Source organism: Eleutherodactylus coqui, chromosome 2, assembly GCF_035609145.1.
Source record: "Eleutherodactylus coqui strain aEleCoq1 chromosome 2, aEleCoq1.hap1, whole genome shotgun sequence".
NCBI classification, from domain to species: Eukaryota; Metazoa; Chordata; class Amphibia; order Anura; family Eleutherodactylidae; genus Eleutherodactylus; species Eleutherodactylus coqui.
In genome coordinates, this window is record NC_089838.1 from 191,526,823 (window position 1) to 191,542,897 (window position 16,075).

The 16,075-nt window shown below is 47.9% G+C and overlaps 1 protein-coding gene across 3 annotated transcripts in view; it reads right to left on the reverse strand.

The window, feature by feature from the left end:
- Positions 1–1,514: 1,514 nt before the first annotated feature.
- TASOR2 (transcription activation suppressor family member 2) overlaps positions 1,515–16,075 on the reverse strand; it is a 63,876-nt gene continuing 49,315 nt past the window's right edge. For all 3 annotated transcript variants that reach the window (XM_066592124.1, XM_066592125.1, XM_066592123.1), the window contains 5 exons: positions 7,711–7,864; positions 7,140–7,245; positions 5,585–5,760; positions 2,962–3,076; positions 1,515–2,348 (listed from right to left, as the gene is read on the reverse strand). In XM_066592124.1, coding sequence (XP_066448221.1) covers positions 2,342–2,348; positions 2,962–3,076; positions 5,585–5,760; positions 7,140–7,245; positions 7,711–7,864 — 558 coding nt within the window. In that variant the 3' untranslated portion in view covers positions 1,515–2,341. The remainder of the gene's footprint in view (positions 2,349–2,961; positions 3,077–5,584; positions 5,761–7,139; positions 7,246–7,710; positions 7,865–16,075) is intronic.

Consider the following 16,075-nt stretch of genomic DNA (forward strand, 5'->3'; position numbering starts at 1 on the left):
GGCAACCTCCAACTTTGGGGAACCTTATAAATCAGGAGTGCATTGCCCTCCGACACACAAAAAGGAACTTATCCCTGTAAGGCCGCCTGCAGACGAGCGGGTCGGATCCGGCAGCGAGAAATCTCGCCGCGCGATCCGACCCCAGAGCCTGCAGGGGCGAGCGCGTACTCACCCGCGCCTGGCGGCCCCGGCTCTTTGATGTGCCGGCTGCCGCGCAGCCGGCGCATGCGCAGACCGGAGCCGGCGGCCAGGTGAGTGCGTGCCCCGCAGATAATTAGAACATGCCGCGGTTTGTTTGCCGCGCGAGATTTCGCGCGGCCAAACCGCGGCCGTCTGCATAGGAGTGCGTATTGTAATGCACTCCTATGCAGACTTTCAGCGGCGGAAATCCCGCGGCGGGATTTCCGCTCGTCTGCAGGCGGCCTTAGATAAGGAGCTGTAAGATCTGCTCAAATATGCTGACAGGATACGGAACCCCAACACACAGCCGGACTATAAGATCCTGGGGACGTTCACATGTTCCATGTCCAATGTTGTGTACCTGATCCGCTGCAGTAAATGTCCTGTTGTGGGCCTCTACGTTGGAAAAACAGGACTTTTGTTAGCCATTAAAAAGTATCAAATCTACAAGATTACTTTGTTTCTCTTGCTGGGAACAATCCCATTTTATTCAGCACATGGCCTGTTTAACAATATTGTGTGCTTGAGACAACTTATGTGGACAGATCCTAGAGGCCACCAGCACTACTCATGTGCTCAATTAGATGGCTTAGCTTGTGATTGGAATGGACAGCATAACCGTTAATGACTAAAGAGTACGGGTGCTTTCACATGGGATGAAATATGCCATCCTGGAATTCTGCACATATAAATGTGGATTTGCTGGCAGAATTCTGCTATTTTAACATCAAAATCCACGTTAGCACTGCAGATTTGATGCAGAATACGGTATTCTGCAAGAGAGCATACCCTGCAACGTTGTTGTGCAATACCCGGTCCCATGTAAAAGCACCCTTAGCCACGGGTTTGGAAGTGGCCCGGCCGCTCACTCTTCCGCTGCGGCCAGCGCTCCCATAGAGGATAGTGCGGCCGCGCTCTCCTCTATGGGAGCGCCAGCCGCAGCGGACATTGAAAAAGAATGAGCATGCTGCAGCCGGCTAATCTACACCGCAGTGCCCGGTTTGCCGCGGCGGATTTGCCGTCCCGTGTAGACGAGATTTCTGAGAAATCTCGTCCACATGGCTGGCTAATCCCGGGATTAGCGGCCGCAGGCAAATTTGACACGACGAAATTCCAGACAGAATTTCCACGGCAAATCCACCCTGTGTGAACCCAGCCTTAAAGAGCTGCAGGACCCCCTCCCACTTTTGTGTTTTTATTAAACAGCCGCTGTAACTTGAATATTCTGCATCCTCGACTAAACATCTAATTATCTTTTTTTTTGTTTCCTAAAAGTGCTTTGGACAGGCTTCAAGGCTGTTTTTTTAATGATGAATATGCCTTTAATGCAGATATTTAACGGAGCACACTTTATTTATAAAACTGTTACAAAGACTTTCAAACAGCTCAGTAATGTTACATTTACTGTACATAGTCAATAGAAAAAAAAAAAGTATTAATAAAGGGTCCTCCCCAGCACTATAAACCTTTAGATTTACAAAGTCTAACTATACCCTCAATGGCAAGTTAACACCTTTAGAAAATAGGAAAAATAAAAGTAAATATGTCATTAGTACAGCTCAATGTACAAGTATTGGATTTGTAACATACATTATATTACATTATTAGCTTGGCTGTAAGCTATTTGTAATAGCTTAATGTTGTGCATACAGAAATTTACAGGGTTTGAAAAAGGACAAAAAAAATATACATATAGATACTTAAACTGACATACAGAAACATTAACATTTTGGTTTATAAATAATTTGCAAAGCATATTGATTTTGATAGTAGAATAGCTAAGAAAGCAAATAATTTAAAACTACTTTAAAAAGAACAAAAAAAGAACAAAAAAAAAAACGAACAAGATTAAAAAAACAACATGACATGGCTTTCTATTTTCAATCATCTGTAGTGTTGAGCAAAGTTGTTTATATGCTACACAGATAAAGATATAAACCAGCCTTATCCTTGGATATCTCTATAGTTTCCTACATACTAGTACAAAATATGAACAGCAATGTGACAAAAAGAAGTCAAAGCAAAAAGAAGTTTTAACTGCAAAACAAACTTGCATGCACCTAGCACATCCCTCAGTGGGACCAGCATGTGTAATGGGTTTTGCTTATGTACACAAAGCCTATCAAGTAATGTGTCCAACAGAAGCTACTTTCCCGATGCATCAGGACCTGAAAAGGGGGAAAAACAAAATAAAAAAAAAGGTAAAATGAATCTTTTAGAGTTAAAAAAACGAGCAATAAAAATAGAACATACACACAAATAACTACATAATTCCTCCTAGAATTACCTTTCCTTTGATACCATTTGGCCAATATTGTAATCAAAACTGATAAATATATAAAAGAAGTCTTCTACATGTCTTCCAGGAGATCAGTCACATCCCCCCCCCTATGTCCCGAGTGTGGCAGTAAGAACAATGACTGCAGCAGAGATGCGGTTTTTTATCAGATGCCCATTATGTGCCCTGTCCTACTTGTCAGTAAAAACCTTTGAGGAAATGAAGAAAACCTTTCTTTGGAAATGTCTGCTTTGTCCCCAAGCAAAAATAGTTATAATTTTACAGGTCCTTTTATCTGATTTATTCCTATGACAACACTTAGGAAGATTTATCTATGGGTATGCTCATGGCAGGCGTGAAGGTGGTTCAATATGTCCAAACGTTTCAATGACTGGTACTGAGCCTGAGCAATTCTAATGTCTAATATGGATATTCCCTTTGACACTAAAAGTAAATGGCTACATTGTCAACCTTTACCAAGGTTCTGTACAAAGCGTCCTCACCAAGATGAAGCCTGGAACTGTGAATCCACTTTCTGGATTTTTCTTAGGAAACTGTCCACATCATAGACAAGGATTCCATTTTGCTCATACTCTTCAGTAACCGTAGACGTTGTGCCTGTAATAAAAAAAGAGAAAAAAAAAAGAAAGCTATATTGGTAGTGCATACATGCATGGCACTTAGCATTTTCTTAACTGGAGTGTTTTGGGCCTTTTGTGCATGGAGCAAGATTATTTTTTGGAATGCAAAATCCTAAAAAGTTGCACAATTATTTATTGGTGTGCGCTCCACTTTTTTTTTTAATCTGCAGGAGTTCTAGAGCTTTTCCTAATAAATATTAGGTCTTATTTAGAGAAAATGGTTTGAAAGGGGGAAAAAATATATTGCTAATCATTTTTTTCATGTTCTGTTTCAAAAAGCTTATTAGATTTCCAACAGCGGCCATTTGTATCAAATAAAAAAAAAAAAAGGAATAAGCACTTCCCTCGTTTCTCCAGGAGATCCAATGCAGAAGGCCCAGCTGCACACCCGTTCTCTCACTGCAGCGGTTACGTGCTGGCTAGTTGTAAATAATCGGTGGACACAGCAATAACTTGTATAGTTCTGGCATGAATGCTCAATGATAGGAGCCATGACGCCAGGAGTATGGTATGTGACCACTATCGCCACTGATTTGGTACTGCTCATGACCGCAGCAGCCAATGTCATTGCTGCCAACTTGTAAACAGACTGTTGGGTGACCAGAGCTTCAGCACTGTATCATACAAATAGCTGAAGTTAGCAAGGTTCCCAGTGATCTGTATATAAAAACATTCAAAGAACATTGCAGATTGTGACTTTTCTGCAATGCTCCTCTACATCGAGGGGTTTCAGAGAGACGCCATTGAAGAATACCCTAAGGAGAACAACGGAATAACTCCTCACCAGCATGGGTTCATGAAGGGTCAATCATGTCAGACCAATCTGATCAGCTTCTACGATTAAGTAAGCTCTAGGCTGGACCTGGGAGAGAGTCTATTGATCTCGTATATCTGGACTTCTCTAAAGTATTTGACACCATGCCTCATAATAGGCTAATATATAAAATGAGGCAGCTCGAATTGGGTGAAAACGTGTGTAATTGGGTAAAGAATTGGCTCAGAGATAGAAATGGTAATAAATGGTTCATACTCTGATTGGGCCACCGTTGCTAGTGGGGTGCCAGAGGGTTCAGTATTAGGCCCCATGCTGTTCAACATATTTATCATTGACCTGATTGAGGGGCTGCACAGCAGAATATTGATATTTGCAGATGATACAAAATTATACAATATAATCAATGCAACGAAGGACAACGTAAGGCTACAAATGGACCTAGATAAGCTGAGGGCTTGGGCAGAAAAACGGCAAATGAAGTTCAATGTTGATAAATGTAAGGTTATGCACATGGGCAGGAGAAACGGATGTCACCAATATACACTTAATGGGGTACTGCTAGGGAAAAGTGATATGGAAAAAGACCTGGGGTACTAGTGGATTGTAGACTAAACTGGAGTAACCAATGCCAGTCAGCTGCTGCAAAGGCAAATAAAGTCTTGGGGTGCATTAAAAGAGGTATAGGGGCGAAGGACGAGAACATTATCCTTCCATTATGTAAGGCACTTGTCAGGCCTCACATGGAATACTGCGCACAGTTCTGGTCACCGGTGCTCAGGAAAGATGTTACAGTGCTGGAGGGGGTTCAAAGAAGGGCAACTAAACTAATAAACAGAATGGGAGGACTGGAATACCCAGAGAGGCTATCCAAATTGGGATTATTCACCCTGGAAAAAAGAAGGTTAAGGGGCGATCAAATAACTATGTATAAATACATTAGGGGACAATACAAGGATCTCTCCCATCATCTGTTTATACCCAGGACTGCGACGGTAACGAGGGCATCCGCTACGTCTAGAAGAAAGCAGGTTTCATCGCCAACACAGAAAAGGGTTCTTTACTGTAAGAGCAGTTAGACTGTGAAACTCTCTGCCTGAGGATGTGTTGATGGCAAAACCCATAGAGGAGTTTAAGAGGGGACTTGATGTCTTTCTAGAGCGGAAGGATATTACAGGATATAAATCTTAGGTTAATTGTTAATCCGGGTATACGGCAGGTAGGAACTATTAGGGGTTGATACAGGGATTAGTCTGATAGCCATTAGGGAGTCGGGAAGGAATTTTCCCCCGAAAAGGCTAATTGGCTCCTGCCTCTTGGGGTTTTTTGCCTTCTTCTGGATCAACAACATAGGAGGATAAACAGGCTGAACTAGATGGACATTGTCTTCATTCGGCCTTACATACTATGTTACTATCATTAACGATGTCACTCAGTTACCTAGCCATCATTCAAGTAGCGCTTCTGCATTTGAGAACACGGCACTCAATATGTGCTCTGGCCTTTTTACTGACTGCGAATCACAGTACAGGATGGGGCTTAGTGACAATTTTATGGGTAGCCAATCAACTTATCCGGTTTCCACCCACATGCCAAAAACATGTTCAGTGGAGAACCCAGGAAAAAAAAAACCATGCAACCATGGGGAGAAACATGGTTTCTAGAGACAAGGCTGATCAAGTGTTGGGCATCACTGGAGCCGAGTAAGAATACCTGTCAAATGGACAGCGAGCCTAGAATGGATATGTTGATACTGGAGGTTGAGGAGGCAGGAAAGTTCATTGGACGATTCCTTAGATCTGCTGTCACATTGGTGGTAAGGCAGGATTTCAATAACGTTTGACTGCTGGTAAGATTTAAGCAGAGACATCTTTGTCCGAGCCTCGGCCCTGAGAAAAGGGAAAAAAAATAAAAATCAACCAGCTGAATCAATGATGGCACAAATGTACAATGAACTGTTTAATGGTCTCAGACTTTCGGTAGAGGTGAGGGGAATCAGCATATCGCGTGGGAAGCGTAGGTTCATCTTTAGTCATAGCCAATAGCTCATTAGCTATTACCTGACCGATGTCCTTCATATTCTAACACAGAAGAACCTGAAACGTGATATCGGACGGCTCCTGCTTGTAGATGAAGTAAATGTAAGGTTATGCACATGGGCAGGAAAATACATGTCATCATTACACACTAAATGGGAAACCACTGGGAAACAATGACATGGAAAAGGACTTGGGGGTTTTAGTTAACTGTAAACTTAACTGGAGTAACCAGTGTCAGGCAGCTGCTGCCAAGGCAAATAGGATCATGGAACACATCAAAGGAGGTCTAAAGGCACATGGCGAGAACCTTGCTCTTTCTCTGTACAAGTCACTGGTCAGACCACACATGGAATATTGTGGGCAGTTTTGGGCACTGATATTTAAGTGCTGGGGGTTAAAGGCTAACCAAATGGACATATGTCTTTTTTTGGCCTAACATACTATGTAAGAAATGTTTTCATTCCCAACATGTACTTTTTCAGATAACGATGATGAATAGAGTTCTGTGATTGTAGAAAAAGATTAGATGGGATGACAGTCGAGTGCCGACGTCACTGCTAAGGGCGTTAGCGCTCGTGTAGAGCGTTTACACAGAATTCATGTGAAGTGCTAAAGTTCTACATGGAACGAGAAGCCGCGATCCAGCAGTATTTTGTTATTCTGACTGAAAGTCAGCAATAACAAGAAGTGAGTAAATGATTTTTTTGTGTTTACACGGGACAATTATCACTCAATTAAATTTGTTTGTAAATGGCCCTTTACATGCTTCCTCCCAGATTACAGTTGACTGTTGGCGGTCCAACCAGGGGAACACATTATTATTCATTTTCAAGGGACCTTTCTGACAAGTTCTGTTACTTTAAATCTTTTTGACTGTGGCTTTAAAGACTGCATTGCTATACAACCTCAACTACATGATGCCGGTGTGCCCTGTAGTAGTCTGCTCTTTTAGACAGCACTGGAGTTTTCTTTGATCCTGTCAATTAGTGCTGGTAGGCAGCGATTAATCACAGCAGGTGATCCTCCGGCTGAACAAATCATTACATACATGTACGGATGGAACGATCCGGAAAGAAGTCCCTTCCCGTGAAGAAAACGTATGTGATAATGCAGGAAGGGGTTCAAAGATAGAACAAGCGACAGGTGAGTAGTTATTAGTAGGACGTCTAGCTAGTTGTGATATTTTACAGAACAGTAGAATATTCCTAATGTTATGGGCAGAAAGAAACCTTTTATCATCTTTAAGCTTCCGATTTTCTCTGTAGTGAATTAGCCACTTCCAAGGAGACGTTCTGCTCATCTTCTCCAAAATGGCAAGAACTTCCTTTAGTTTTCCTGAAATGTGATAAAAAGAAAGGTGAGATACAATGGCACACAGAGTTAAACCAATCTTAACAACTGAACCCATTCTGCAGTGTGCATCGGAGAAATATATAGCACATCAAGACATATACACGGGACAGATGTGACAGATCAGGGTCCCACACCTCTTTAGTTTTGGCCTTCACTGTCCTTGGCCTGGCTGCAAGTAGTGGCAGCCAGGGCTTATGAAAGCAGCCGAACAGGCTTCATTATACTGTTTCCGCAACTCAGAAGCCACTGAAATAGTATAGCTTGCTGGGCGATACGTTTTCCATAATGGCCATTGACTTCTTTGGGAGCCACTTGGCTGTTCCTGTGTCACTCCCATTCATCAGCTGGACCAGGCACAGTAGGGGCCTACACTAGATTGATCAGACTTTAATGGCATGGCTATAGGATATACCATTTAAACTATGAACTCCTAAATAAAACACTCACCCAGTGTTATGCTTTCCAATACACTTTTATCGGAAGCCACAAAGCCACCGACTTGGAAGAGCACTTCGTATGCAGACTCTGTCAAATCCTCCGGACTGTCCACACCAGCAAAGGTTACATTAGGCAGGAGCTTTAGTTGCATCAAATACGGGATCTGAAGGGAGAACGTGGCTATAATTTAAGTAACACAAGTATATAAAGAAATTTTTTATATAGACACAAAAAGATTTATAGAAGGTGAAGGATTGCTGAATGATTCACAGGCAGTCAGTCAAAAACCTAAAAAGTTTGTTTACACCTGTCCAGTGATCCGGCGCATTTCCCTCTGGCATGGTTGTGCTGGATCAAAAAACACTGACTGCAGCGTTATTCAATCCAGCTAGTTAGAAGGTCCAGTGCTGTGTCCCATATCATACCATAGAGCAGCAGAGGGAATGCCGTGTGTAGAGATAAGCGAGCATACTCGCTAAGGACAATTACTCGATCGAGCATTGTCCTTAGCGAGTATCTCCCAGCTTGGAAGAAAAGGTTCGGCTGCCGGCGCGGGTGACAGGTGAGTTGCGGCAGTGAGCAGGGGGGAGCGGGAGAGAGAGAGGGAGAGAGAGAGATCTCCCCTTCGTTCCCCACCGCTCTCCCCAGCCGCACCCCGCCCGCCGTCGGCAGCTGAATCTTTTCTTCTGAGCGGGCAGGTACTCGCTAAGGACAATGCTCGATCAAGTAATTGCCCTTAGCGAGTATGCTCGCTCATCTCTAGCCGTGTGCAACGCATCCATCCGGCATTCCCACTCGAGATGGCTTTCACACTCTCTGGATTACCAGACATGTGAACCCAGCCTTAGAAAAACATCGGAGGGCGTGTTTTTTTTTTTTCTTTTCCCACGCCTCACCCAATATTCCATGTTTAAGCCTTTACAGCAAAGAGCAAATATTTCAGTACATATCACATTGCCAAACCTCTCAAACAGCAACCTGATCCCATGCTAAAACATTAACAGAGAAAAGACTAAACAGAATGGTGAAAAGAAGCTTTTGTAGAAACTAAAGTAAAATAACCAAAAAACAGATATTTTTGGTATAACTTACCGTAAAATCTCTTTCTCGTCGCGTTCATTGGGGGCCACAGCCTAGACCATGGGATATAGCCACTGCCCTAGGAGGCGACACTAAGCAAAAAAGTGTTAGCTCCTCCCCACCTGGCTATATCCCCCCTGCAGGCACTCAGCTAATTAGTCTGTCTGCAAGCAGTAGGAAGCCAGTGGGAGTACGATTATACATATTATGTTTTTATACATACCAAAAACAACCTCTTTGGCACAATTTTCTGCCGAACCATGACCGAAGAACAGAAAGTTCCAGCAACCGCCTAAATAAATAAGGGGTGGGTGCTGTGGCCCCCAATGAACGCGACGAGAAAGAGATTTTACGGTAAGTTATACCAAAAATATCTGTTTCTCGTCCGTATCATTGGGGGCCACAGCCTAGACCATGGGACGTCCACAAGCAGTCCCGAAAACAATATATTGGGTGGGCATTCAGAGTTCGGCTGTGCGGTCAACGACCGCCGTCTGCAAGCTCTTCCGGCCAAGAGCGGCGTCGGATGATGCAGCTGTGTGGACCTTATAAAATTTTTAGAACATATGTAAGGAAGTCCAGGTGGCTGCCTTACCCTCCTGAAGGGCTGCGGCTCCGTGACGGACTGCCCGGTAAGCCCCTACCGCCCGTGTGGAGCGGGCCGTAACCCGACATGGCGGCAAGCTCCCTGAGGTGCGATACTTCTCTGTTATCAGGGACCTTATCCATTTGGATAGGATGACTTTTGAGGCTGCCAAGCCCCTTCGGGTCCCCTTCGGAATAGCGAAGAGGGTGTCGGTCCTACGAAACGTCTTTGTTCTTTTCACATAGATCCTCAGCACCCTTACCACGACCAAGGTGGTGCAGCATTTATTATTATATATATTTTTTTTTTTTTTTTTTTTTGTACTGGATCTGGACGAAAAGAAGGCAAGACAATTTTCTTCATTAGTCTGACAACAGAGATACCACCTTTGGTAGTAACTCGGGTGATGGCCTCAGCACTACTTTGTCCGGATGGACGGTCCTATATGGCGCCTGTAGAGACAAAGCCGCCAGCTCCGAGAACCTACGGATTGACGTAATGGCGACGAGGAATACCACTTTCCAGGCCAGTAGTCTCCTTCAGCGGCTCAAACGGCTGGCCCGTCATAGTGTCCAACACGAGATTAAGGTCCCAAGTTTGGACCGGGGGTTTAAACAGGGGTGTCGTATGGACGACTCCCTGCAGGAATGTACGTACTGCCATCCTCTTTGCGATTGGTTTTTGGAACAGTACCGTTAATGCCGACACCTGTCCCCTTAACGAGCCTACCCTCAATCCTACCTCGAGGCCTGATTGTAGGGATGCAAGAATTCCGGCCACCGACAATTGTATCGGTTGTACCCGCCCCTCCTCACACAGGTGAAGGAGCGCTTCTCAGACTCTACAATAAATTGCAGATGAGGCTGGTTTTCCGGCCCGTATCATAGTCTGGCTAACCTTCTCCGAATAGTCCTTCCTCCTCCACACCTCGTTCTCAACGGCCAAGCCGTCAAATGTAGAGACTTGGAATTTGGGTGTAGAAAAAAAGGCCCCTGGGATAGCAGGTCTCTTTGCTCTGGAGGATGCCACGGTGTGTCGAGCCGCATTTCTATGATGGTCGCGTACCAGCTTCTTCTTGGCCAGTCTGGTGCTATTAATATTGCTGATCATCCTTCCTGCTTGATGTTCCCTAGGATCCTCGGTATGAGAGAAATGGGTGGAAATACGTATAGGAGCTTGTACTCCTCCCACGAAATGGTCAGCGCCTCCGCTGCCGCTGCTCGTGGATCCCGCGCTCGGGACATAAATGAGTGTCGCTAGTAATTTAGTCGGGACGCCCTGAGGTCCACGTCTGGCGAGCCCCACTTCCGGCATATCGTCCGAAATACTTCTGGGTGCAGCCCCCATTCGCCGGGATCCACTGTTTCTTGTCTTAGGTAATCCGCCACCCAGTTATCTCTATTCCGGGCAATGTAGACTGCGGACATCGAGCTCAGATGCTTCTCCGCCCACGCTAGTATGCCTGTTACCTTGCTCATTACCGACACGTTCCTTGTTCCTCCTTGTCGGTTGACATAGGCCACCGCTGTGGTGTTGTCCGTTTGAACGCGTACCTTCTTTCTCTTGAGATTGGGCCCGAAGTGTCGGAGAGTCAGGTAGATGGCCCGCAACTCTAGGATGTTAATCTGTAGCCTTGTCTCTTTTTGAGACCACACTCCTTGAACCGACTGGTCCCCTAGTGTTCCGCCCCAACCTGAAAGGCTGGCGTCCGTCGTCACTACTGTCCAGCGACTTGGGCTCAAAGGCCATCCCGCCTGAAGTCTCCCAGGTCCCCGACACCACTTCAGTGACTTTTGGAGTTGAGGGGTTATCTGGATTCGCTGTTCCAGGGTCATCCGGACCCTATTCCAGCGTGCCGATATCAAGTGTTGTAGTTTCCTTGACTGGAACTGGGCAAACGGAACCGCCTCGAATGCTGCCCCATCTGGCCCAGGGTAGCCATTCTGAGGGTTAACGGTTTCCCCTGTATTAGGGACCGGACCCCCTGCCGGAGCTTGTCTACCTTTGCTTGAGGTAGTCGGACCCGGTGCTGGCTGGCATCGAATATCATGCCCAATACTCCAAGTGTTGCGTCGGTATTCGGCATGATTTTTCGCGGTTCACTATCCAGCCGAATTCTTCTAGAATCTTCATCGTGACGTGTAAGCTTTTGATGTTGCCGTCCCCCACGGTGCCTTTATTAGTATATCGTCCAGGTATGGAATGGCTGATATACCTTCCGCCTGGAGCGGCGCCATCACTGCTGCTAGTACCTTCGTAAAGACCCTTGGAGAGGTAGACAGGCCGCATGGCAGTGCCGTAAACTGAAAATGCCTTCCCTGTGTTTCGAAACGAAGGAATTTTTGATGTGTTTCCCGAATCGGGATATGGAGATAAGCGTCCTTGATATCTATTGATGACCGCAATTCGCCTGGTTGCATGGAGGTTATCACGGACTTGATTGGCTCCATCCGGAAATGTTTTGTTCTGATGAATTGGTTCAACCTCCTTGAATCCAGTACCGGCCTCACTCTGCCGTCCTTTTTGGGTACAAGAAAAAAGATTCGAATAGAACCCTTGCCTTTCTTGTGCCCCTGGTACCGGTTTCACAACCCCCTGTGCCAGAAGGTTCCGCCCTGCCTGCTGTCGGTTGGCTACTCCTTCCGGGGTGGTAGGCACTCCGGACCTGCAGAATGCATTCCGTGGGAGAGTCGTGACTTCGATTGCGTAACCGGATGTCACAATTTCCTGCACCCACTTGTTGCTCATGCGCCTCCCCTATGTCTCCCGAAATTGGAAGAGCCTGCCCCCCCCCCCGTGGTGACACTGGGTGGGGGCAGCATCTCATGCCTTGCTTTCTGATCCCGCTGTTTTAGATGTTCCGGGTCGGGATCGCCAAGTTTGCCTTGTTTTTGAAAGAGGGGCCCCTCTTTGCGTCCGTCGGGGTTCTTGTAGACTAGGACCACTGCCCCGACCCTGGGCGGGATGAAAAACGCCGAAAGGATCTACAACAAATGGTTTCCTTTTTTAGTGGAACCTTCTCCTTTCTTGCCGGCATTTGTGGTAACGACGTGCTCTTGCCGTCTGTAGCGTCCTTTATCATGTCATCCAGTTTAGGTCCAAACAGCCTGTTTCCTTCGAATGGCAATTTTGTTAGGGCCATCTTGGATGCTGTATCTGCTGACCAGCTTTTTCAGCCAGAGAGTTCTCCTTGCCGCAACCGATGCAGCGGACGCCCGGGCGACAAACTTGGCTGCATCTATTTCTGCTGCGCATACAAATTTGTTTGCCTGTATGACGTTGTCTGTTGGTTTGAGCAACCCATTTGGTGGAGAGCCTGCTACAGTGTCTCTCCGTAGCTGCTTGGCCCAGGCTATGGATGCCTTGCTGACCATGCGGTCGCAAACATCGGCTGTAAGGCGGTGCCTGTGGCTTAAAACACGGTTTTTGCCCACTCATCCAGCTTCCTGTCTTGAGGATTAGCCAGCATTGCTACCTCGGCTGTTGGCAGTGCTGAACTTCTAGACAGTCGCGAAACTGGCGGGTCAACTACCGGAGGTACCGCCCAACCCTTTTTCAGGCCCCCTGGGAATGGATATGTACTTTTCCGAGTCTTCCCGGATTGCCTAAATTTCTTATCCGGGTTCTGCCATTCCCTGTTAAGGACCTCCGAAAAATCCGGATGGTCTGGGAAGACCTGTCGCTGTCTACATGACACCGCGGAAGGAGGCGTCTCCACTGTTTCTTCCATTACTTGGCGGGTTTCTCTTATGGATATTACCAGGCCGTATATTAGGCTGGCTAGGCGACACCTGTTCCTCGTCTAGTTCCGAAACTGACGAGCCTGCCGAGTGGTCGTAGTATTCAGACCCACTGCCCTTGCCTGCCGCTTGCGCCGTATCCCGGGGCGCCCATGAGCAAGATGCTCGAGGGGACTCATGGCGAGCCCGGGCTGGTCTCGCAGAATAACCGGGACCGTGAAGAATGCCTTGATCTATGATTAGTATGCACGGACTCCCTGGACCCATGATGGCCATGATAGTCCCTGGATAGTCTGGACTTTGAGGGTCTAGACGACCTCCCGGTATGGCGCGATCTATGGGGAGTGTCCACGCTGCTACGGGACCTCCTCCTCTTGCGTGCCCTCCCTCGTGCATATTCCGAGGAGGACGTGTCTGAGCTGGACTCTAACCGGCGAAAAATCGCCGCAGAGAATATGGCCCAGCCAGAAACGGCAGCGGCCAGGGACCTTGCCCTTTGGGGTTCGGGCCCTGGCTCCACAGGGGCGGCGGGGGGCACCGGGGTCCCTGGAGCTGCACGCACCGCGGCACATCTAGCGCAGCGGGGGTCGACTTGACCGCAAGCGAACTTAACGCTGCAGATAGTGCAAGCGCCACGCTTCACCCTCCCCTCGGCCGGGCTGGAACCCTCTGATCTAGGGTCAGACATGGCAACAGAAAACAATTCCCAGGTAGCGGGTAAGCTAAGTACCGTTACAGGAATGCCTGCAGGGGGGACGGGGAGGGCAAGGGGAGAACACCGCAAAGTGCTGCCTTGGGCAGGGCTTACCCGGTCTAGCATCTGTTTCTGCGGTTCCCCTGGTCCAGCTGGAGCCTCTGGTCCTGACGCTTGGATGCTGTCGGAAGTCGACGCTGGTGTACCATACGATCTCGCGGCGTTGGTGACCCGGCAGGTGCTGTGGCAGGGACTGCTGCGGAGTTATTCCTGCTGCTGGTGCCCGAGACAGGAGGTGCTGCTGCTGTCCGGGTGCTTTCTGCGTTGCAGAAGGAAACTGCCGAGGAAAACTGCAGGGCTGCAGGGCTGCACGGCTGGAAGGCTGCTGTGTGCTTCAGAGAGCTGCAGGTGCTGGGCTCAGAGGTGTAGCAACTGAAGTGCCCAGGAGCGCGGCCATTTCTCTGTCCATGCGGACTTTTTAACTCATCCCGGTCGGAGGGGGCGTGGCCTGGCCCGGAAGCGTCCCCCGCGACCCGGAAGTGACGCTTTCCGGCCGTGACGACGGCGCTCCGCCCCCCGGAGCGCCGTGCCCGGAAGTGGCCTGCCGGCCAGCGCCCCGGCGTCCTGCAACACGCAAGCTTCTATCCCTGGGCGGGAGAGCTGCCGCTGCCGCCGCCTTTGCCGCTGCCATCGCCGCTGCCATCGCCGCTGTCATCGCCGCTGTCATTGCCGCTGTCATCGCCGCTGCCGCTGCCCCCGCCGTTGCCACCGCCGGCGTCCTGATGCTCCTTAAGGTATGCGCTGTCTGCGCCGGAATACCTGCGCCGTCCATAGTCCCAAGGGGGGTGTCTTCCTGGGAGCCACAGCCTGCCTTGCGTCGACCACTCCAGCAGTGCTGCCCCCTACGCGTCACCGTCCGACAGTGCGCTACTCCAGGGAGGGGGAGCCCTATGGCTGGCGGGTAACCGACTCAGATGCGCATTGCATGGTCGGGCCCCTTTTTCTTCTCTGGGTGAGACGCCGCAGTAGTGGTGGAGACACCCCCTGCCTGCGTCTCCCCCGGGAGGCCAGTAGAGCCAGGGAAAAGCCCCGACTCCCCGGATTCCCGCGAATAGCCACGTCTGCCTCCTAGCAGACACTAAGCTAAAGACTAATTAGCTGAGTGCCTGCAGGGGGGATATAGCCAGGTGGGGAGGAGCTAACACTTTTTTGCTTAGTGTCGCCTCCTAGGGCAGTGGCTATATCCCATGGTCTAGGCTGTGGCCCCCAATGATACGGACGAGAAATGTTACGTTTCAATGACCCCTCGAGAGATAGAAGTTAGCAATGTCTAGAGCAGTGGTAGATTAGGCTTTGCTAAAGGGACTATAGCATCAATTTTTATCAATTAAAACCGGACAGAGAAAAGTTTCAATTTTTCTTACCTGTTTTTATTTTGCAGTTGTAGATTTTTTTTACTCTGTTCTCTATACAAGACAATGGGGGCAGCCATGTTGCCTACGCTACATTCAACAGCATTCAGAGAAAGGCTTTACAGAAGCTTCATGGGCCATTCACACAATGGACATGAGGAGACCCATTGACTCTTACAATGGGGTCACAGCTTATACCTTTCAGTGTAAATATGCCTGGGATGTTAAGGTCCCTTAACACAGTACAACAGCCATCCCAGTGACTAATGCTCCTTGCTTTCACACAGGAGCAATAGTCTGATAGAGAATGGAGAGTGCGCCAGAGATCTCTTCCAGCAGCCAGCTCCATTCACTGCAGACAGGCGTTCACGCAAAGGCTGAACAACTCCTGTTTACATGTAGTGAGAAGTCGCTAAGTAGCTATTCGGTTTCAGCTCACTGAAATAGAAGACTAGCGACTACTGACCAACTTCTCGCTCAGTGCCCTGTCGCGGGTCGTGTGTGCGCGCGGGACAACAGTCGCTCATAATCACTTGTTTGAGAGATTACTTGGGCAGCTATTGGTCCATTTAAAGGGGACCTTAAGGGAGATGACTGCTTCAAAGCTTTCTCTATGCAGCATGAAGTTTCAGCCCATTAGGCCTAACGCCCACGGATGGATTTGTGTCGCGTTTCACGTAGCAGAAATCCGCGGTGTTATTCCGCAGCTATTAGGTTCTATTGAACCCAATAGCTTTTTGCCTTGCAATGTTCACACTGTGGAATTCTACCGCGAAATACCGCAGCGTGAAGGAAATGTCTATTTGCCATGGAAAAACACACGGCCGTCTTCCATTGTAGCCAATGGAAACTGTCTGTCATA